At 40.8% G+C, this 19,616-nt stretch overlaps 1 protein-coding gene across 15 annotated transcripts in view; it reads left to right on the top strand.

Annotated features, from left to right (window-relative positions):
- The window catches only part of GPD2 (glycerol-3-phosphate dehydrogenase 2), a 203,252-nt gene that overhangs the window by 59,228 nt on the left and 124,408 nt on the right, over positions 1–19,616 (top strand). For 8 of the 15 annotated variants that reach the window (XM_070070858.2, XM_089329132.1, XM_070070859.2 and 5 more), the window contains one exon: positions 18,796–18,905. In XM_070070858.2, the coding sequence (XP_069926959.1) occupies positions 18,804–18,905 (102 nt within the window). In that variant the 5' untranslated portion in view covers positions 18,796–18,803. Of the gene's footprint in view, positions 1–748; positions 1,075–1,174; positions 1,319–12,330; positions 12,562–18,795; positions 18,906–19,616 lie in introns of those variants that run through there. The other 7 variants (XM_070070857.2, XM_070070862.2, XM_070070850.2 and 4 more) reach the window with 3 other exon arrangements.

Genomic DNA, 19,616 nt, shown 5'->3' with positions numbered 1-19,616 from the left:
ATCCTTTTCCCCTCGGACTGACTTTTGTTATGTGAGTTATCCAGGGATTTTGCTTTCTGTTGTCATTGTTTTATGCTGAGTTGTAATCATTAACTTTTTCAGTGATAAACCAAAGAAGTACAACCAAACAAATGTGGTTTTCTGATATGTTTGATTAAGATTGTTTGGACATTTTCCAGTACCCACTTATAACTGCAGGGTCAGCCTGTGGAGCCTTCTGAAACCATGGTTAAAAGTCCAGTTACTTTTAAGTGTCTTCAAACCTTGGTTTCCGTCATCCAATGTGAATTAACTATGCATTACAAAGCACTGAGATAATGTAAATCAGACATACGCAATATGAATGTAGAAGAGTGGAAGGGCAGATGTGAAGTGAGTGGGCAGGCGTGAGTCATTCTTAGTGCAGATGGCTAGGGAGTGGTGGTCAGGGGAGGGCAAAGGTGGATGGGGGTGGTGTGCGTGCCTGTGGGGAGTGAAGGGAACTGTATGGTATGGGTCAGCTGTTTGTAGGCTGCAACAGACTGCTGGCCTGGGGTTGACATGCTCTGAGTGAGTGAGAAAGCAAGACGCATTTTGGTACATAAGATGGGGCCACTGTTCCTAGGTCTTGCTTTGAGGTCAGCCAAAGTCACTCTGAGTGTTTTTATAATCATGAGATCAGGGTGTCATCCTAGAAGTATCTCCAATTCCTTAATTCGTAGAGTTGGCTGCTTTGGTGACTTTTTTTTTTTTTTTAATTTTATCTTAGTATTTTTCTGTAAGGTGGATGTTGTTTAGAGTTTGTGATGGAGCCAGAAAGCAACTCCCCAACTTCTCTGAAGCATAAAGCAGCACCAGGAAGTACTGTACTGAATAGAGGAAAAAAATAAACTCTCAAAAAACAACACTACTCTTGAGGGCACATTTGTCCTAGTGACTTGAGTTAAATCAGGCCACAAACCTTTGATCAGGCTTTTTGCAGGGAATGTTTTAAACGTGCCAACTAGCTGAGCTGCTGGAGGGAGAGGCATGCACACTGGACTCCATGTGATTCAAGCCTGTGAAAGTCTGCAGCTTTGCTGACCTCTGTGACAGGTAACTTGTGGCCTAGAGTTAGATCTCTGTTAGACGTTTGACTTTAAAGGGATTTATTTTGAAAGAACACCCCACAAATAGCAGTATCCGTTCTCTTTAGGAGAATGTTTATTTTGGAGACAGATGCAAGAGAGATGCCGGAAGGTGCTTGCCCCATTGTTCCAGCAGGGAAGTGATGGCAGTTGTTCCCCCAACCTGGTATACTTGGTTCCTCACAGTAAAGTGCTGGTGAAGCCAAAGCAAGGTGGGTGACTTTTGGGTGGGCTGCTTTTGTGCTTTTCTCTGACTACAGTCTTCTGTATCACCCTGATTGTGCACTGCAAATGTGAGCCACGTGTGGCAACTTCAGAGCTTATTGTAGGTACCTAATGTTATGTTATACATTAGCAGTAAAAGTCCTTGATAGCAGAATCATTTTTAATTGATATTTTTATTTTTTAAAATTTATTATTTATTTATTTGAGTGGACAGAGTTGGGGGGCCAAGAGAGAGAATTACCATCCGCTGTCTTACTCCCCAAGTGTCTGCAACAGTCGGGGCTGGAGTGAGGTTGAAGCTGGGAGCTGGGAACACCATCTGTGTCCCCTATATGGATGACAGGAAGTCAGCCACCTAAGGCATCACCACTTCTCCCAGGACCTACACAGTAGGAAGTTGGAGTCAGGAGATGGAGCTGGGAGCTGGGAATTGAACCCAGGCATTCTGAGGTAGGAGGTAGGTATCTCAACTTCTAGGTTAAATGTTTGCCCCAGCAGATGCATTTCTAGACTTTATTTACATTATCTCAGATTCGCAATATAACTTATCACATAGATGAGATTTTATTGATGAGGAAATTACAGCTCAAGTCACACAGCTAGTAAGTGGCTAAGTTGGAGTTTAGTCCAGGGCTCTTTTGATCACCTTTCTCCTGTAGTCAATGTTCTACTGAGGGTTCATTCTTGTTATTTAAATATGCCAAGAATAACACGCTGTGAGTAGCAGGATCCTGGCTGTGCTTAGAGGAGTTGGTGTGTTCCTGCAGTAAGCAGTGAATTGTCGTAAGTTGGGGAAAGAGGGGATGTTGGCCTCCATGTAGGATGGGCTTTTCTTTCTGTGTATTTGTGGGCTTCCTTCAGGGCATAGCACAGTAGAGGGACCCCCCTGGGTGTGCTGTTGACTGAAGAGATTCTATTCTTGTGAACTTGAATGCTGGAGAACACTCAATTCTAGGAAGTTTGGTCAGCTTTGCAGTCGCTGATTTGATTTCTTATGTGAAATGTTAAATCCCTGAGCGGATTTAAGGCTGGTTTAAGTGCGGTTTAACTTAAATAGTTATTGTGTATAATGCTCAAGGCAGATTCATTCTAGTCAGGGTGGAGACTCTAGGTTCTTCAAAATAAGGTAGATAATTCAGTGACATTTTCTGCTTCTTGCTTCAAGATTCCTCATAAATTGTAAAGGTAAACTGTCCTTTTCCTTTCTCCATACGAGTCTTTTCTTCATTAAAGATAAGAAAGTTGTATAAAAGGAAAATCACTCAAGTAATGGTCAGATGATATGGGATTTAGTCAAATGTCAGCTATCCATCTGCATGGTGCTCTTTAGAATTCTTTTATTTTTTTCACTTCTCTTTCTTATATACATGCACTTTTTTTTCTTATAAGAGTAATATATGCTCATTTTAGAATAACAGAATATGGTGCACACAAAGAAGAAGATAAAATGACAATCTTATCATTCAGCAATGAGATTTTTTTCAGACTTTTTTTGGTATATCCTAGTGCTTGTATGTGTGTGTGCATGTGTGTGTGCATGGATGCCTTCAATATATATATTACATATGTCCACACATACACATGGATACTTCTTTTCTACTTTTGTTCTCTTTGTAATTAATTTTCTACTTGTCCATTATTCCACCACCATGCAGAATATAATTAACCTAGGAAAAATTAATTCCTGAGGAATAAAGGAATTCTAGAATGTCTAACTTATTTAAGGCTATCCAGATATTTCTAGAACTTTCTTTATTATACATATCAGCATAAAATGTTGCTTGTCAGTCATTTAGATAGAGGGATGTGGATAGTAGTCATTCGGTGTTGCCAGTGTCCCATCACCGTGGCCCAGTTAGGATGGGATAAATAGCAGGGGACCCTCTAGAACAAAAGGCCAGGGTCCAGCAATGCCATGAAAAAGGGAATGTACAGATGATACCAATTTCTTACGTGAGGAGACCACAGACTAGACAAGTCAGGTGACTTTATTCAGCCTGAGATTGTCACTGGGTGGGGTGACAACTCCGGTGGCTGATCGCCCATTCTGTCATCTCTGCGGAACACATGGCTACCTCAGAACATAGTCTGAAAAGCAAACCATGCTGCTGGCAGCTGCCAAAGTAATGACCTGGGGAATAGGCACAAGTGTACTGGGTGAGGTCAGGCCTGAAGGTCACCACGTTGATATTGGAATCTGGAGTTTTGACAGGCATCTTGTTAGAAATGCCATTTTGTGAGTCCCTTGCCTACTACTGCCTCATGATAAGAAGCTCAAGCTATGGGTTAAATTTTTTTGGATTAACTTTGCGTTTCCCTTAACATCATCTCAGAATTTATGGTTCAGGAGAGGCTGTTGAGTATAAATTGCTAATGTGCTTGCTGATTTCCATCAGCTGTGTGATTTGACTGACAACAGCGTGAGCCTAGCCCACTGGGGTCTGGTGAATTGCATGCACTCAGCCAGAGTGTTTCTTGAGTTGGAATTGAAATGCATGGCCCTTTAGTTTCCAGTGTGATGCCAACACTCAGGCAATTGACTTTTGCTCTTCAGTCTCCAGCAGGGGGAAAATCATGAAATAAAATGGGGATAGGCCAGGCATCCTCAAGATTCAAGCCCATAAATATAAATAACTGTAATTAATCATATGCAGTCCCTGTTGCCTATTACATCTATATTCGGCTGGGTCAGTAAGCTTCACACAGCTTTTTAATTCCCAGCCTGTGATTGGTGGGGAGTGTTCTGGGTGCCTCTGCCTATTGAGATGTGACCCAAGGTTCTCTTCCAATATGGGTCCAAAATCAGTTCAGGTTTTAATGAGTTGTGTGTGTGTGAGTGATGGTGGTAGGGAGTCTCCTGCAATGCCACACACTTGAGAGGGAGCAGAAATATGAAAAGATTCTGCGGTTGCCATTTGAGAAGCTCTCTCAGTTGACTGCCTGCTCTTAATTTCCAGCTTGGTAGACCACATGGGGTGCAACAGTTTTTTTGAGTATATCAAAAGGTATTTACACTCAGCGATTATCCTTAAAGTACTTGTTTTCCTTTTGCAAGCCTTATGTTTGATTGTGTTTTACATTTCTAACTGTTTACTTGTGGATTTGTTCACTCATTGTCCCTCTCTGCATTTTCCTTTTTTCAAGCTTTCATCTACTTATTATGAACATAGCTAATGGTGTCCTAAAGAAAACACAATTGCTTTTTGCTCCTGTTTCTTAAAAGGCATCCTTGACACTGTGGCGAGGGTGCTTCCCTTTTTCCAAACAAATCCCATCAAATCATGACTCCATTGACTTTGTACCTTGACCCCATCAGAATAAGAACTTCCCTAGGAAGAGGTCTGTGATATTGTGATAGATATATTTGTGTCTTCAGCCACTATTTCTGGCTCATAGCTTCCTCCCAAGGCCAGCCATAGAGACCAGAATTTCACTTTCCCAAAATGAGTTGTAGAAACTCTAATCTTTCCCTGCCTTTCAGTCATGGAGCTGGCTCTAAGAAATTCTCGGGTGTAGTGTTGCCTGATAGTAGGTCATAAGATCATCCTCATTTCAGAAGGGGTCCTTGCCCCTACCCTGGAGGAAAGTGCTGAGCAGAGAGACTAAGTGGAACCTGAACAGTCAGGCCTGGCTTGGAGTCCCCACCCAGTCCATTAGCAATCATACATGTATAATGCAAACTCAAAAGGACAGAGTTTGGAGAACTTCCAGATGAGTGAATCCAGGAGAGTTCCTGGAGGGTGATGCACTGGAGAGTGCGTGGAAGCTCCACACCTCTTGCCCCATACCTGGCTCTCGGCGTCACTTTTAGTTGTGTCCTTTGTAATATCCATTAGATAATACTGTCAGATGTAAGTGTTTTCCTGATTCTGTGTGCTGCTCAAGCAAATTAATTGAACTCAGGAAGGGGTTTGTGGGAACCTTGATATATAACCAGTCAGTCTCAGGCACAGTTTACAGCCTGATTGGCAGTGTTATGGACTGAACCTTCAACCTGTGAGATCTGATGCTGTCTTCAGGTACACAGTGTCAAAGCTGAATTGAATTAAAGGACGCCCAGCTGGCATCCCCTGCAGAATTGACTCCTCGCTTGGGGTATGCACTCCCCACCCCCCATCCCTTCTGCTGTTGCAAGTGGTCTGTGTTGTGAGAGTGTAGGAGGAGAAACTGAATTGGAGTGGCTTTTTCCCTCTGTATCTGAAGTCATGTGGCTCAGCACCTGTCTGGCTCTCTGAGCACATCATTTACTCTGCGGCAGCCGCAGTTGCCATTCAGTTTCCCCAGGATGCCAGGGCCGGTGCTGAATGCCTCACACACTTTCCTCTGCATGGAAGACCCTTCTCTCAGATCCTCACAGGCCTGAGTTCTCCTCAGTTACGTATTCTTGCCAGATCACCTCTGTGAATGATTTAGCTAAAGCAGATTTCTTTTATACCTCCACCTCCACCCCAATTATTCTCTAATTATCCCATCTGTTTTTTTTTCATAGCACTTTTCATTGGAAAATATTCACGTAAAAAAAATGTCAGTTTCTGAAATTGTTACTTTTTTTTTCCCTTCTTTGATTCCCAAGAGCAGTGGAAACCCAGCCCCCAGAACTGTGGTGGGATCTGGCAGGTATCCCCAGTTGAATGCATGTTGTATGAACCATCGTCATTTTCCCCTTCTTTACTTGGGAAAGTCCTTCAGTGATGATTTTCCTGAGTATTTCATGGAACTCTTGATTTGGTTAGCTTCTAATAGGATCCAAATTTTATGCTTCCCTTGTTTTTTTTTTTTTTTTTTTTTTTTTGTGACAGGCAGAGTGGACAGTGAGAGAGAGAGACAGAGAGAAAGGTCTTCCTTTGCCGTTGGTTCACCCTCCAATGGCCGCCGCGGCTGGCGCGCTGCGGCCGGCGCACCGCGCTGATCCGATGGCAGGAGCCAGGGGCCAGGAGCTTTTCCTGGTCTCCCATGGGGTGCAGGGCCCAAGCACCTGGGCCATCCTCCACTGCACTCCCTGGCCACAGCAGAGGGCTGGCCTGGAAGAGGGGCAACCGGGACAGAATCCGGCGCCCCGACCGGGACTAGAACCCGGTGTGCCGGCGCCGCTAGGCGGAGGATTAGCCTAGTGAGCCGCGGCGCCGGCCTATGCTTCCCTTGTTAATGCTAAGTGTGTTTCCTTAAATAAGGCCTTTTCCAGGAAGAAATTTTTAAGTGTTTCTAGAGCAGAAGCAGAGAACTTGGCCGTAGTTACTCTATTTGATATGAGTCTGTTCAGAAGTATTTTTTTTTAAAGATAAGTGAATGAGCGTATGGAACATCTCTCTCTGTCTCTTTGCCTCTTTAATAAAATAAAAATATATACAAATGCAAGTTTTTAAAAAGGAAAATAAGTGCAGTCATTTAGCTTAGAGATTGAGATGCACACATCCCATATCAGAGTGCCTTAATTTGCTTTCTGTCTCCAATTTCTGATTCTAGCTTCCTGCTAGTGCAGACCCAGGGAGGCAGCAGGTGATAATTTGAGTGGTTGGGTGCCTGCCACCCACAGGGGTGAGTTCCTAGTTCCTGGCTCTGGCCCTAGTCCAGTCCCAGTCTTTGTGGGCATTAGGGGAGTGTACCAGTGGATGACTGTCTGTGTTTTCTCTCTCTCTACCTCTTGAAAAAAGTTTAAAAAAGAAACTAAAAGAGAAAACAATTTCACTAACTATAAATGAATTAAGCATAGATGTTTACAATTTTTATAGTAATTCTGTGGAAAGCATATAATAGAAACCATTCTATTATGGATTAAACTTTGATAATTTGCATTTATTGAATAAAAATCTGTTAGTAGCTGAGATGAGCTTAACAATTTCTTGGAATTCTACAATGAATCTCATGAAAATAAGAAATGAGATTCAAATTTGTGACTCTAGTTCTAGCATGCATTTTAGAAATGGCAGAAAATATTAGTAACATTCTATAACAATTGCCTTGGAAGCCACACATTTTGTAGAAAATTAAGTCTTAAATAATAAATGAGTACTGGAGTGCAAGCGCATATTCTCATGTTCCTGCAAGGTCTCCTCTCTTTCAACATGTTTTTTATTTGAGTGGACTTTGTGAAATATAAGATTAATGAATTGTTTTGACATTGCGTGGTAAATTAAAAAAAAACAAAAATTGCACATCAAAAAGCTTAATGTAATAATGTTTGAGACAAATTTTCAATTAACAGATATTTTAGATGGGCTAACTTTAATATTTATTCACTTTATTTCCTCCTTTTCACTTGTACTTTTTACTTACATTTTTTTTTTTTTGATTCTTTGCCAATTCCTCCTTTTGCCAAACTTCCAGGCTCCTGCCCTCTTTCAAGGCTGAAGAACATTCCTGGGCTAACCAACCTCTCCTGGCATCTGTAGCTTTGAGTTTGCTCCTAAAATGATGTAACTGACCTCACAGTGCACCAGAAAGAGAACAGTTGGAGGACTTTCCAAAGTACTTTTTGTCTTGAATAAGTATAAGTACAATGTTTTCTTTCACATTCTTTGTTTCCTGATTTTTGTTCTCTTTTGTCCTTATTAAAATACTCCTCTTTTGTTAAGATTTCTTTTTCCCACTTTTAGGGTTGGGCGTCCCTTGCATAGGAATTTCCTTGGAAAATGGGTTAGGTTGGAAGTCAGGTACAAAGCAAGGGTCTGGATGCTGTACTAGCCCTGTGTGAGTGTTGCTTCAGCTTCCTCACTGGCCACAGTTCAACGTTTTGTACATCAAGAATCTGAGGACTCATTGCATCGCCAGTGTTTCTGCTGACTTTTGCCTGTTCTTTGATTTATCTTGTTAGGAGAATGCTTTTTTCAATGACTTCAGAAAAGTCTTTTTGTTTGTCATTTGATCCTGTTCCATGTAATGTATTCTTTCAAACTCTACCTTGTCATTGTTGTGTTTTTCTGTTTTTTTGTTTGTTTGTTTGTTTGTCTCTGTTTTTGATATAATAAAGGAAGGGCTAAAGAAGAAGGTGGTTGAAGGATAAAAGTGTCTGTTGATTTCTCAGGACTTGATATATTCTTCTTTCCTTTTGGATTATCTTTGATGAATAACCTTTGGGTTCATTTCTTGCCTAGTCTTGGCCTAAATCCTTTTAAAAAATGTCTAAAGCAACGAAAAAAAAAAAAGAATGATTCATTTTCAGTTTATAGATGAGGGCTCCTGTCTGTTTCCACAGAACAGAGCTGTTTTCTCTGATGTTGACTGTTTTGTTCATTTATGTCTGACAGCTTTCAAAAAGCATGCTTGAAGGCTCTCTGTGTGTTTCTGTAGGAATCGCATGTGGCTGTCTAAGATGTATATGTGTTGAAGTGCCCCTCTGCTTGCCTGGGGTGGGAGGGTGTATTTGTAGGCAGAGTGCTAATCCTTATCCTTGCTGTAAAGTAAACCTTGGGGAAAGGGAAGGTAGTACTAGAAGCACTTCGATTGCTCCTTGTCTGCGTAAGCACTGTGTCAATGTACGTTTGGTGTGTCTAAATCAAGAGGTGTTTCCTTATAGGGAATTATACAAAGCACTTGATATCACATTAATTGGAGGTAATAAAGGATCTGCTTTGTTGAAACATGTCTAGTTCAAAGCACCAGAAATCTTGACTTAATAGTTAAAATGGGCTACTGGGCTGGAAGACACTTTTGAGCTTACTTCCTCTCCTTCTAGTTTTGCTGTGGACTTGCTGTCAAGGTCCAGGATTATAGACTTGCTAAGCAGGAATTCCTCTGATGAAATACTGCCACCCTTATTTCGTACAATTCATGCACCTTTCTCCAGTAAGCCACTGGATTTGTGGGCAGGTGGAGCCTCAGCCCTGGCCTTCTGAGTTGCATTCTGCATGGGTGCAGCAATGCAGCATGACTCACAATAGAGAAGGGGGTGGTTTTTCATGAGCAGTCATAAGGTGGTAGTGACCACATAACTGAAGTGTAAAGAGCTTTTTGCTACTTTTGGACCTGTATATTCTCAGGCAGAAGGTTTAGTGACCTGTTGCCTACTACTACTAGTTTATATCCTGGAGGTTTTATTTTCATGTTTGAAATACCTCATGCATCTGGGCTTCTCAGGGGGTGATCAGAAGGGCATGGGACACCTTTATATCTTGACAAGGAACACACATCCCAAGGACTGAGAGGCTGGTAGTTGAGATTACTCTTCTCAAAATGATCTTTGAACTGCACTTCCCCTCCCTCATCCTCCACTGATCACACTCCTAAGGGATTGAGAGAAATATGCTAATTTCTTTTCTGCCACATGAGTCAAAACCCTGAGGAATTATAATTGTTTTGCTTAAATTAATGGAGAGCATGGAGGTTGGAAGGTAACTGTGATTATACAAGCTGCGGAAGGATGGGAGCTTTTGTGAACGTGGAGGGAGTAAGAGCTTCTTCCATGGGGGACTAGGGAAAGCATTTGCATGGATTTCTACTCTTGTTAAACTTACATCTTGGCAGTTAAGGCTACTGGGTGCAAGAAGACAAAACAGGAAGGAAGGGAGAATCCAGGGGCCAGAAATGTCTTCATATTCTTGTTGGGAAGTTTCTGCCTTTTTCTTTTCATTTTTTGTTTCTTTTGTTTCTTTCTTTCTTTCTTTTTGTTTGTTTGTTTGTTTGTCAGAATTACAGGGAGAGGTAGAAAGAGACAGATCTTTATCCGCTGGCTCACTCCCTGGAAGGCCACAATGGCTGGGGCTGGGCCAAGGCAAATGCTAGGAGCCTGTAACTCCCTCTAGGTCTCCCACATGAGTGGCAGGGGCCAAGGATAACAAGGGCATCTTCTACAGTTTCCCAGGCACGTTAACAAGGACCTAGATTAGAAGTGGACCAGCCAGGATGCGAATCAAGGCTCATGTGGGATGCCAGTGTCACAGGAGGCGGCTTAACCCACTGCTCTACAGTGCCAACCCCACCGTTGACCTGTTTTGATGGTTGATCTTTACTTGTTTTCACCAGTTCAGAGTGCATAGTCAGTCATTCAGATGTGTGATTTAATTGGGAGAGTAACTATGCGTCTGAATGGGAGGAGGCAGAGGTAGTAACCACTCAGGGACTATGATACATAGACTGGAATGGGAATCCTAACAGAACAGCTAACAATTCACTTTAGTCAGATAAGTTGCAGTGGTCAGCAAACTCTGAGAGGTGGTGAATCCAGCTACTAGCGTTAGAGAAATTTTATTGTGTAGTAGTTTATGTCTGCCAGTTTTAGGCAAGAGTTTCCCAGAAACACCTGTAGTTCTGATTACTCTGGTGACCTTTAGACCACATAGCTTTCTGTTTATTGTTTTCTTCAATTTCTGTTAAAATCTCAAATTTTCTTCTTTCCATACTCAGCTCCTTTTCTCCTGTAAACCTGCTTCTTAATTTCCTAATAATGTAGTGTTGGGGCTAATCCCCAGCTACCTAGGTGAACACCACTTACTGTGTTTGGGGTCTCCTTGCTTCCTCCAGGAATCATTTGTCAAGTCCTGGCATGGTCTCTAATTCAGTATTATCATCAGATATTTCTGCAAAGCATCAATCTCTACATTTGCAGTTTCCAGTGTTGTTTCCCACAAGGCTCTCATCCTTTAACACAGAGACTATTCCATTGCCTTCTGATTGGTCCCTCTGTCTTTATCATACGTTTCAACACAAAACTCTACTTGAACGCTGTAAATCAGGGTAAATACGCTGTAAATATTTTGCTTCCTTATCTACAGCATTGACTCTGTATTGTCCATGAAGCATCTTACATATAGAAACATCTTACACATAGAGTCTTCCTTCTTTTTAAAGCTCATTCCCAATAGAACACCATCTCTAGTGAAATCAGAAAACTGTGTGTCTCCTGATCATTTCTGGGATGTTCCTACTTCTCTTCTAAATCATCTTTGTCTTTCCACACCTCCAACTCAGGCCACTCCAGATCCTTTGAAGACTGTTAACAAGCATCCTGACTTCTTTAATGCCCTCTTTAATTCTTTCAGTCAGAATCAATCACTTCTCCACTACATGATATAGCACCATGCTGTCTTTTCTACCAGAATATTTGTAGCATTAAGTGTAGCACAGACTTGTGTGAGCACAGAATTACAAGACTGATTTTGCTATCTCATCTTATATATAGATTGTAAACTCTTTGAAGGTAGTTGGTAAACTTAGATATATTAAGTTGAGCACTGTTTCACTTAACTTTTACCTATTGAGCTGGTGTTCTCCTTGCAAGAGTTAGAGAGCTTTCACTGGTCTATGCCAATGCATGACCCAGTCGGAGTCAGTGTGCAAGCAGCTGAATCAGTAGGGTATCAACCTGGACATTCAGCTATGATAAATAAGCCAATCTTATTTTTGGATAATTTTCTCCCTCTAATTTTCTCATAGTTGAATTTGCAAAAGGTAAAGATTTATCAATATTTTGGTCCCTTTTAGGGCTCAGAAAGTGATACCCCAAACCCAAGGCCCAAGAAGCAGCTGCAGAAGCAAAGTTTCTTTCTACTGCTTTCCTGTCATTTGTTCCTCTTTCTCCCTAAAAGAAAGTATAGAAACTAAAATTCTTCTTTCCCAATGGGTAGTGTTTTTGAAACCAGAGCTCCTTTTCTCCAAATCCAGATGTAAATCCTAAAAGTATTACTGTAACTTTTCCCTTGTCTTTCTATATAACAGCCAGCCATAAAGAAACTCTCTGGCCTAGCTTATTTGACTGTAGGTCATAAAACCCCCATTCCAGAAGAGTCCTGACCCATCACTGCAAAGAGGAAGTGCTGCACATTGACCAAGAAGAAGCTGGAGATTGGCCTTGCTGCATGTCCCCACTGAGTCTGTTCACATTACATCAGACCCTTTTTGTCCAATCACATTTATATGTGGCTATCACTCCTCATTCAACATAAGCATAAAAATGAGTAATTCACCCTAGGTCTTTGGATTTTCATTCTGAAGACCCCTATGCATGTAAAAGTATTATCAAATAAATTTACTGTGCTTTTCTCTTTTTTTTACCTTTCTTATGCAGTCAAGTTGTCACCCACTATTCTTATAATGGGTGAGGAAAGTTGACACTCTTTTCCTTCCCTAAAATTTTTGGAGATAAGGATGGGATGATTGGAACACCTGACTCTCCTGGGAATCCTACATATGGGATCCTGAGACCATTGATGAAAAGTTGGCAAAGAACAGTAAAGCAGTTTTTGCCAAGATCAGCTCCCCTAAGCCTCTGCCTGCAGTGCCCTTTTGAGAATAGAAGGTAAAAATTTCTCTTTCTCCAAATTTGGGATGGCAGAAGGAAATACATTGATTTGAATTATGATTATTGTTTAAAATGGGTTTGGGGGTGCCCATTCTTGGTCCTCTCCCTCTCTGGACAGCTATTATTTACCTCTTTGTCTCATTTTGTTTCCTGAGAACTTGGCTTGACTTGCTGCCTGGCAGGCATGCAAGTATTGGGTCTTTGGGTGCGGGTTACACCTGAAAGGTTGGGGGTTGCCCAAGAATATATCCGGACAGAAATGTGGGCTGGATCCTACTTGCAGCTGTTGTACGAGCTGTTGCTAGTGCTCAAGTCTCTTGTTTCTTTTGTCTCTTTGGAGGTGGCTTTGGATATTGTGAAAATTGTGTTTTTCAGGGCCAGCATTGTAACATAGCAGTTAAAGTTGCCGCCTGCCATGCTAGCATCCCACATGGGCACCAGTTTGAGTTCTGGCTACTCCACTTCTGATCCAGCTCTCTGCTAATGTGCCTGGGAAAGCAGCAGAAGATGTCTCAAGTTCTTGGGCCCTTGAACCCATGTGGGAGCACTTGGGCTATCTTCTGTTGCTTTCTCAGGTACCTTAGCAGGGAGCTGGACCCAAAGTGGAGCAGCCAGGACCCAAACCCATCACAGACATTGGTTTGACAGGTTGTACCACAACGCCGGTCCCTAGGCTATCTTGTTTTTAGAAGGCCTCTGTCGCTCAGATTCTGCGCTGTTGTCTGGATCCCTTTTCTTGAATTGCTGCTAACTAGTCCTTTATTGACCTTTATGAAAGTCATGAAATCTCTTCACATTTGCTCCTCTAAGGCCTGATCTTTCCATTTGCTTCTGCCTCTTCATTTGTGACATTCTTTTGGAGGGTCCCTTGCCTTCTTCACCGAGTCCCCTGAGTCATGGGTGCCTTCTTCCCAGTTCTGAAGCTTAGCTCTTTGGCTTTTAAGGATAACAAGGATTTATCCATGTTATGAATTGACACTGGCTCTTCAAGTTCGCAGTAACTGATGAGTCACTTCAAGAGCTGCAGTTTCAAGGTAACTGACAGTAGTTGCAATGAATAGTTGTTTTTGAAGGGTAGGGACTGTGGCTTTCTATCTTTTAAGTGTTTTCACATATCCTGGTAAGAAAAGCCTCAGGGGTCTGATTGGGTCAAACAAAAATGGCAATAATTTCAGTTTGCTTTGGGAAAAGTCATTGGCTGGATTAATTGCGGGGAATCATGGAGTGGGGCCATGGCGTGATGGTGTGTGTGGTTTGGGCACTGGGAAGCGGATGGAGCCCGTGCCACTGAGGGCTAGGGCTCCCAGAGGGAGTGGGCTACTCACAGATTGGGCCGGTTGGTATTGGGTCCCTCACTCACTTAAGGGGGGTATCCTTGCAGTGAGGTGCACTGTGGGAACATTATGCTACCTACTCCATGGTGCTTGGGCTTTTGCCTCTGCTCTGGGGATCCAGGATTCAGAATAGGACTGAGATCCTTTATTTCTGGTGATCCAGATACTCAGTCTTTCAGCTGTGCCTGCCTTTTACATCAACAAGTGTTTGGTCCAGAAGCTGAAAATGTTTATTCCTTAATGAGCTCCACCCTGAACTCAGCCCACCCAGTTATGAAACACAAGCTAAATAAAACAAACCCATTGGTTTCTGCATTTTCTCTCAGGCTTATCTGTGTGTTTCCTTGTAAAATCCTGTAGTGATTTTCTGTGAATTTTTTTCCTTGACATTTGTTCTGGATCTTTGTCTGAGCTTCACCTAGCTGACACACCTGCACTGGTAAGGCCTCTCCAAGAATGTTGGCTATGTTCATAAAGCTGTCAGATCAAGGCTTTCGTTTAGAGGCACTCTTAAGAGAGAGACCTCAGGACAAAATTAAAACAAATGCAGTTTTAGCAGAAATGGATATTGTGTCCACTCAAATGAGACCTTGGAGATATTCAGACAGCCTCAGTAAAGTCTCCATTAGTCACTAACCTAATGGCTAGCCCTCAGCCTCCAGAAGGGTGATCTCTGGTAGTAGGCAATATGTGGTAGGCTCTTTTTTTGCCAGAAAAAAAGAGAAACTAACTCAAATGGCTTTTAATCCATGAGACCTGAGATGCTATTTGGTCAGTAGACGTACTTTCTAAATTGTTGGTAAAATAAGTTAGAAATACCTTTACAACTTGCCATGGGACTCCAAATTCCATTAAGTTGGCATGTACCAATGCCATCTTACTAGTTAAAGTGGTCAGTTTAAGTTCATAACTGACCATAAAGATAGGATTAAGTGTCAAAGGGATCACATAAATAAGACCAAGTGTCTACTAATAATAATAGAATTAAAAAGGAGAGAACGATCCAACATGGGAAGCAGGACACACAGCAGACTCATAGAATGACAGATGTCCTAAACAACACTCTGGTCTCAGAATCAGCCGTTAAGGCATTTGGATCTGGCTAAAAAGCCCATGAGAGTATTTCAGGCATGGAAAGCCAAGACACTGTGGCAAAAACAACCTGCATGGAAGATCTCTATGACTGAGATCCTGGTGGAAAGAAGGAGCCATCAAAGAAGGGGGTACCTTTCTCTGAAGGGAGGAGAGAACATCCACTTTGATTATGGCCTTGTCTAAATAATGTCAGAGTTTGTGGACTCAAGAGGCTTCCATAGCCTTGGCAGCTCATGAGAAGAGCCTTAGGTGATCACTGACGTCATTAATAAGAATGTCAATTGTTCAATCAACAACAGGAGTCACTGCACTTGCTCCCCATGTAGGACCTCTGTCCTTAATGTGTTGTACTATGAGAATTAACCGTAAAACTAATCTTCAAACAGTATTTTATAGTTTGTGTATCTCTGTGGGTGCAAACTGTTAAAATCTTTACTTAGTATAGAGTTGATCCTCTGTATATTAAGGTAATTAAAAAAGAATCTTAATGAAGAATGGAATGGGAGAGGGAGTAGGAGGTAGAATGGTTTGGAGGTAGGAGGGTAGGTATGGGGGGAAGAACTGCTATAATCCAAAAGTTGTACTTTTGAAATTTATATTTATTAAATAAAAGCTTTCTATATAAAAAAAGAAATACCTTTAGAACTACCAACATAAAATGTAATGGACACTCATTCTTAAGTCTACTAGTAAGACAGGTTGCATTGTCTCTTCTGGTAGATGTTTCAAGGCCACAAAACTCTTGCTAGTGTTATATTTTTATATTTGCTTTTCTATGAACTAAAGCTATTGGATTCCTAGCTGTGGTTTTTATGCTTAGAAGGAAATGATTGTTGTTCTTTCTAATCATTGTGAAAACTTTTCTTCTTAGAGTGTAATATAAATGGGTACACACAGTATGCAGCATGTGGTTTGTGTTTATCTGGTTTTCAGTTTCTTCCTTTTCAACATTAAAGTCAAGTTCTTACATTCATTATCTGGCAGAAGGTTGTGAGTAGATACTTGGCCAGTGACATCTTCCTTGCCTTAGAGGGAAACCTGAATGCCAAGGAACTGTACACTTTGGGTGACTGCTTGAGAACAGGGCCTGCTTCTGAAATGACAGCACAATGTGGGTAATAGTTGATGAGAAGTTGCCTTTTGAGACCTAAAACAGGGTAGAACCACAAAGGGTTAAGAGCCTAAACTCACTCATGGTTTTCTCACTTAGTGGGAGTGATTTTGTGCAAATCTTCTACTTCTTGTGAATCACAATTGCATCTTCTGTGAAATTGGGTGTTGTGAGGATAAAATGGTATGAAAAATTAAAAGCTCACTGCTATTTTACCTAGCAGATACTCAGTAAATGTCTGTTGTCATTGTAACATTCATAATAATAATAAAAGCAATAATAATGATGATCTTAGGAGAGCTAGGAGAAGTTGACTGATTTTGTGTTTTTGTTTTTTCATTACAATTAGAGTGGTGTATTAGCTGGATAATCTTTTGGAAGGATTTGATCACAATAGAACTAATGATCTCTTAAACACAGGTTATTCTGTGAAATTATTGAAAGTAAAACTTTTTATTGGTCATAATCAATATTATGAGTAACTCTGCAAAATAGTGTGTGAATGCAGTTTTTCATTGGTATTGGTGGCTACTTGGACAAACACATGAAAATATTCTGTTTTGCAAGTTTAGGTCTGAGACAGATCAAGTGGGAACAATATAATAGGATGGACAGGAAACAGAGACCCCCACACATTCGGGAAAACTAGTTCCAAACTTAACTGGCTGAATGCATTACTCTGATGTGGAAGCTTTTCCATTGACTGTGTTATATTCAGCATCCTCAGTTGGACAAATTGATGTGGGGTATCCTTTGTGAAGTCATCAATGGGATTATCAACAAGACAGAAGCAATGATAGTAAGCTAAAGTCAACCACCCATAACACTTCCAGCGGACCACCAAGCTGCCATGGATTGTTTAGGTAAATAGGGCTAGGACTTTATTCTCTGTCCCCAGCTGTCAGTGAGACCCTGGTGGACTTTAAAATGGCCTGTTCCCCTGGCTGCTTGGTTTTGCATCATTGTGTGATAGGCACCCATGTGAACATTAATGGTAATGCCTTGAGTGGTGATGGTGAGTTATGACAAATGGGTGCCTACTAAGTCGGGGTTTTTATTATCAAAGCAACCTAGGGTAAAAGTTTTGCTTAATGTTGGCTGTGTGATGAATGGAGGTCAATAGCTAGCATACAGCTATGTCTTGCATCATTTTGGAAAGAGAAGATGGTTATTAAGGAATAGGCAGTATAAAAGATGCCTCCAGCAGCTGAGTATGCATGTGAAATATTTTCCTGGTAATCACCTTATTAAAAAAAATGAGGCTTATAGTTTAGGAATGTGAGAGGAAGAATAAGATGAAAGAAAAAAATAAAATTTTAAGAAATGCTAACTTGAGTACACAATTTATAGTATTCCAAAGTGAATTTTGCTTGACCATAGTTGGAACTGTACTGAAATTTATTAACTTGGAATAATGGTAACAGATACTATCTGTCCAGTATGGACTCCAGTGTTCAACTGTATCATAATTTACATTGAGATGTTATATTTTTTCAGTATCCTAAGTTTAAAACTGCTTTCATAATAAATACATTCTTGAGTTATGAGATATCAGTGCACTATAAGGTATGCTGTTCAGACAAGTCAGACCTCACCCATACAGGAAAATAGGGTAGTGGCTTCCTTGTAAGATGTGGGCATACCAGATGCTTTTGTGAATGGAAAGTCTTAGGCAGATCAGATTGCTCAATTGTAAGTCAGAGGTCTTTTTTTAGATCACACAGTGGTTTTTTAAAATTTTATAAATTTTTTTATGTTTAGGAGACTCAAAGCCAACTAGAGGATTTTTCACTTTATGAAGTTTTTGTTTCTGAAAACGTTGAAAAATAATTTTAAGTCCTCAAAAAACTTAAAAAGAAAAAGCTCCATATTCAGCTCAATAGTGGAAAACAAGTGAAAGAAAAGAAAACCAAGAGCTGTGACAATGCAGAACTTTATGTAGAAATACACAGTGGGCATGAAACAGTACTTAATCTAGAGGATTTCCTCTGGAAATTGTGGGGTCATGCAACTCCAGCTAGAAGAAAAGTTCTTTTCTGTTTGTGTTTTGGAAGTTCCCCCAATGAAGGGGATTTCAGCAGGTTAAATTGGCTACTTCTAGAAAGGATCAAGGGATGGTGTCTTTTAACTTTTTAGCCTCTGGAGTGTGGACTTTTTAGCAATAGAAGTGTGTGTGTTGCTTTTGGCTCCAGAGAGAGCTTCCTCAGGGAGAAGAGTTGTAGCACAATTTGAATTCCACTGTTGCCAGAGAACCTGAAGCACGCCTGGCACTTCTTGCACATTCCGTGACCCACACCTACCAGTTCTCCTTGTGGAGGGGAGTTGCTGTTGAACAAATTTGCAAGTACAACCTGCAGTTTTGTCAAATACACAGTGACATTTCTGTTCACAGCTCTCTTGACTTATACTGTTTAAATATTTTCAGTTGCCTCTTCATTTGATTTTCTTTCTTTAATTCCTGTCGGATCTGAAAGTAACTTTTGTATAATTGGTTCCCTTGACTAGATTTTCATTATTGCTTTTGAATTGTGGTACACAAGTCGGTATGTTAGTAACTTCCTTCATTTATGTCTCCTTTTCTAGTGTAACATAGTTTCATAATCTACACAGCTTTTTTATATTATTGTATTTTTGTGTGGTAAAAAATTTTCCAATTAACTTCTTTTTGTTTCTTTTTGTTTTCCTTTGTAGGCTGAGAAATGGCATTTCAGAAGGCATTTAAAGGGACTGTTCTAGTTGGAGGAGGGGCTCTTGCCACGGTTTTAGGACTTTCTCAGTTTGCTCAATACAGACGGAAGCAAGTGAGTAACTATGCGTGTACTGATTATAATACATTTTATGATTTCAGTTCTGTGGCTGAAATCTGCCACAGAACTGTGTAGAGGGCATGTGTGATTTTGTTTAGACCCTGTTGTTGGCGTGTCAGTTTGGTATGAAAGATACTCAGAACACTGCCTTAGTGATCCTTGAGAACTGTGTGTGCTTCACTCTTAAAAAAGGGAATTTCTTTTTCAGCATTATCTAGCCTCTGTTTTAGCTTTTTGGTGTTTAGAAAATTGCTTCATTTAGGAGTGCCAGCATTTGTTCACTTAGACTTTCTTTGTCTTGCTGAAGTATTTGGATACTTTCTGTGTTCCTGCCAAAAGTTTGTCTTACTAGAAGGCAGGTGGCAGAGGAAGGAAATGGAAAATAAAGGCCCAACTTTGGACCCTAGTTTTATTTCTAAAATGTGATTTACTTATGCAGTATTATATTAGGTAAAAATTTTAATGGAGGAATGCCATAAAATTGAGATTAGTATAAAATTTTCAAAAATAATTTGAATTGTTCCATTTATTTCCATTTCACTTCTTCCCTTGGCATATCACAATGCCTTCCCATAGTTAAAATTTATTGAGGAGATAATTTTGCTGAAAAGTTTTGTTCTTTTCAGACTTGAAATGCTGTTAACCACTTTAGTGGTTAGTGTTCTCTTGTTCCCCCTTTCCCATATCTGTAGGGCATGTTGTGAT

The sequence above is a fragment of the Oryctolagus cuniculus genome, chromosome 3, assembly GCF_051225735.1.
Source record: "Oryctolagus cuniculus isolate XC-2025 breed Fujian yellow rabbit chromosome 3, ASM5122573v1, whole genome shotgun sequence".
In the NCBI taxonomy this organism is placed as follows: Eukaryota; Metazoa; Chordata; class Mammalia; order Lagomorpha; family Leporidae; genus Oryctolagus; species Oryctolagus cuniculus.
The sequence above is the reverse complement of the archived record's forward strand: the minus strand, read 5'-3'. Positions and strand labels throughout refer to the sequence as shown.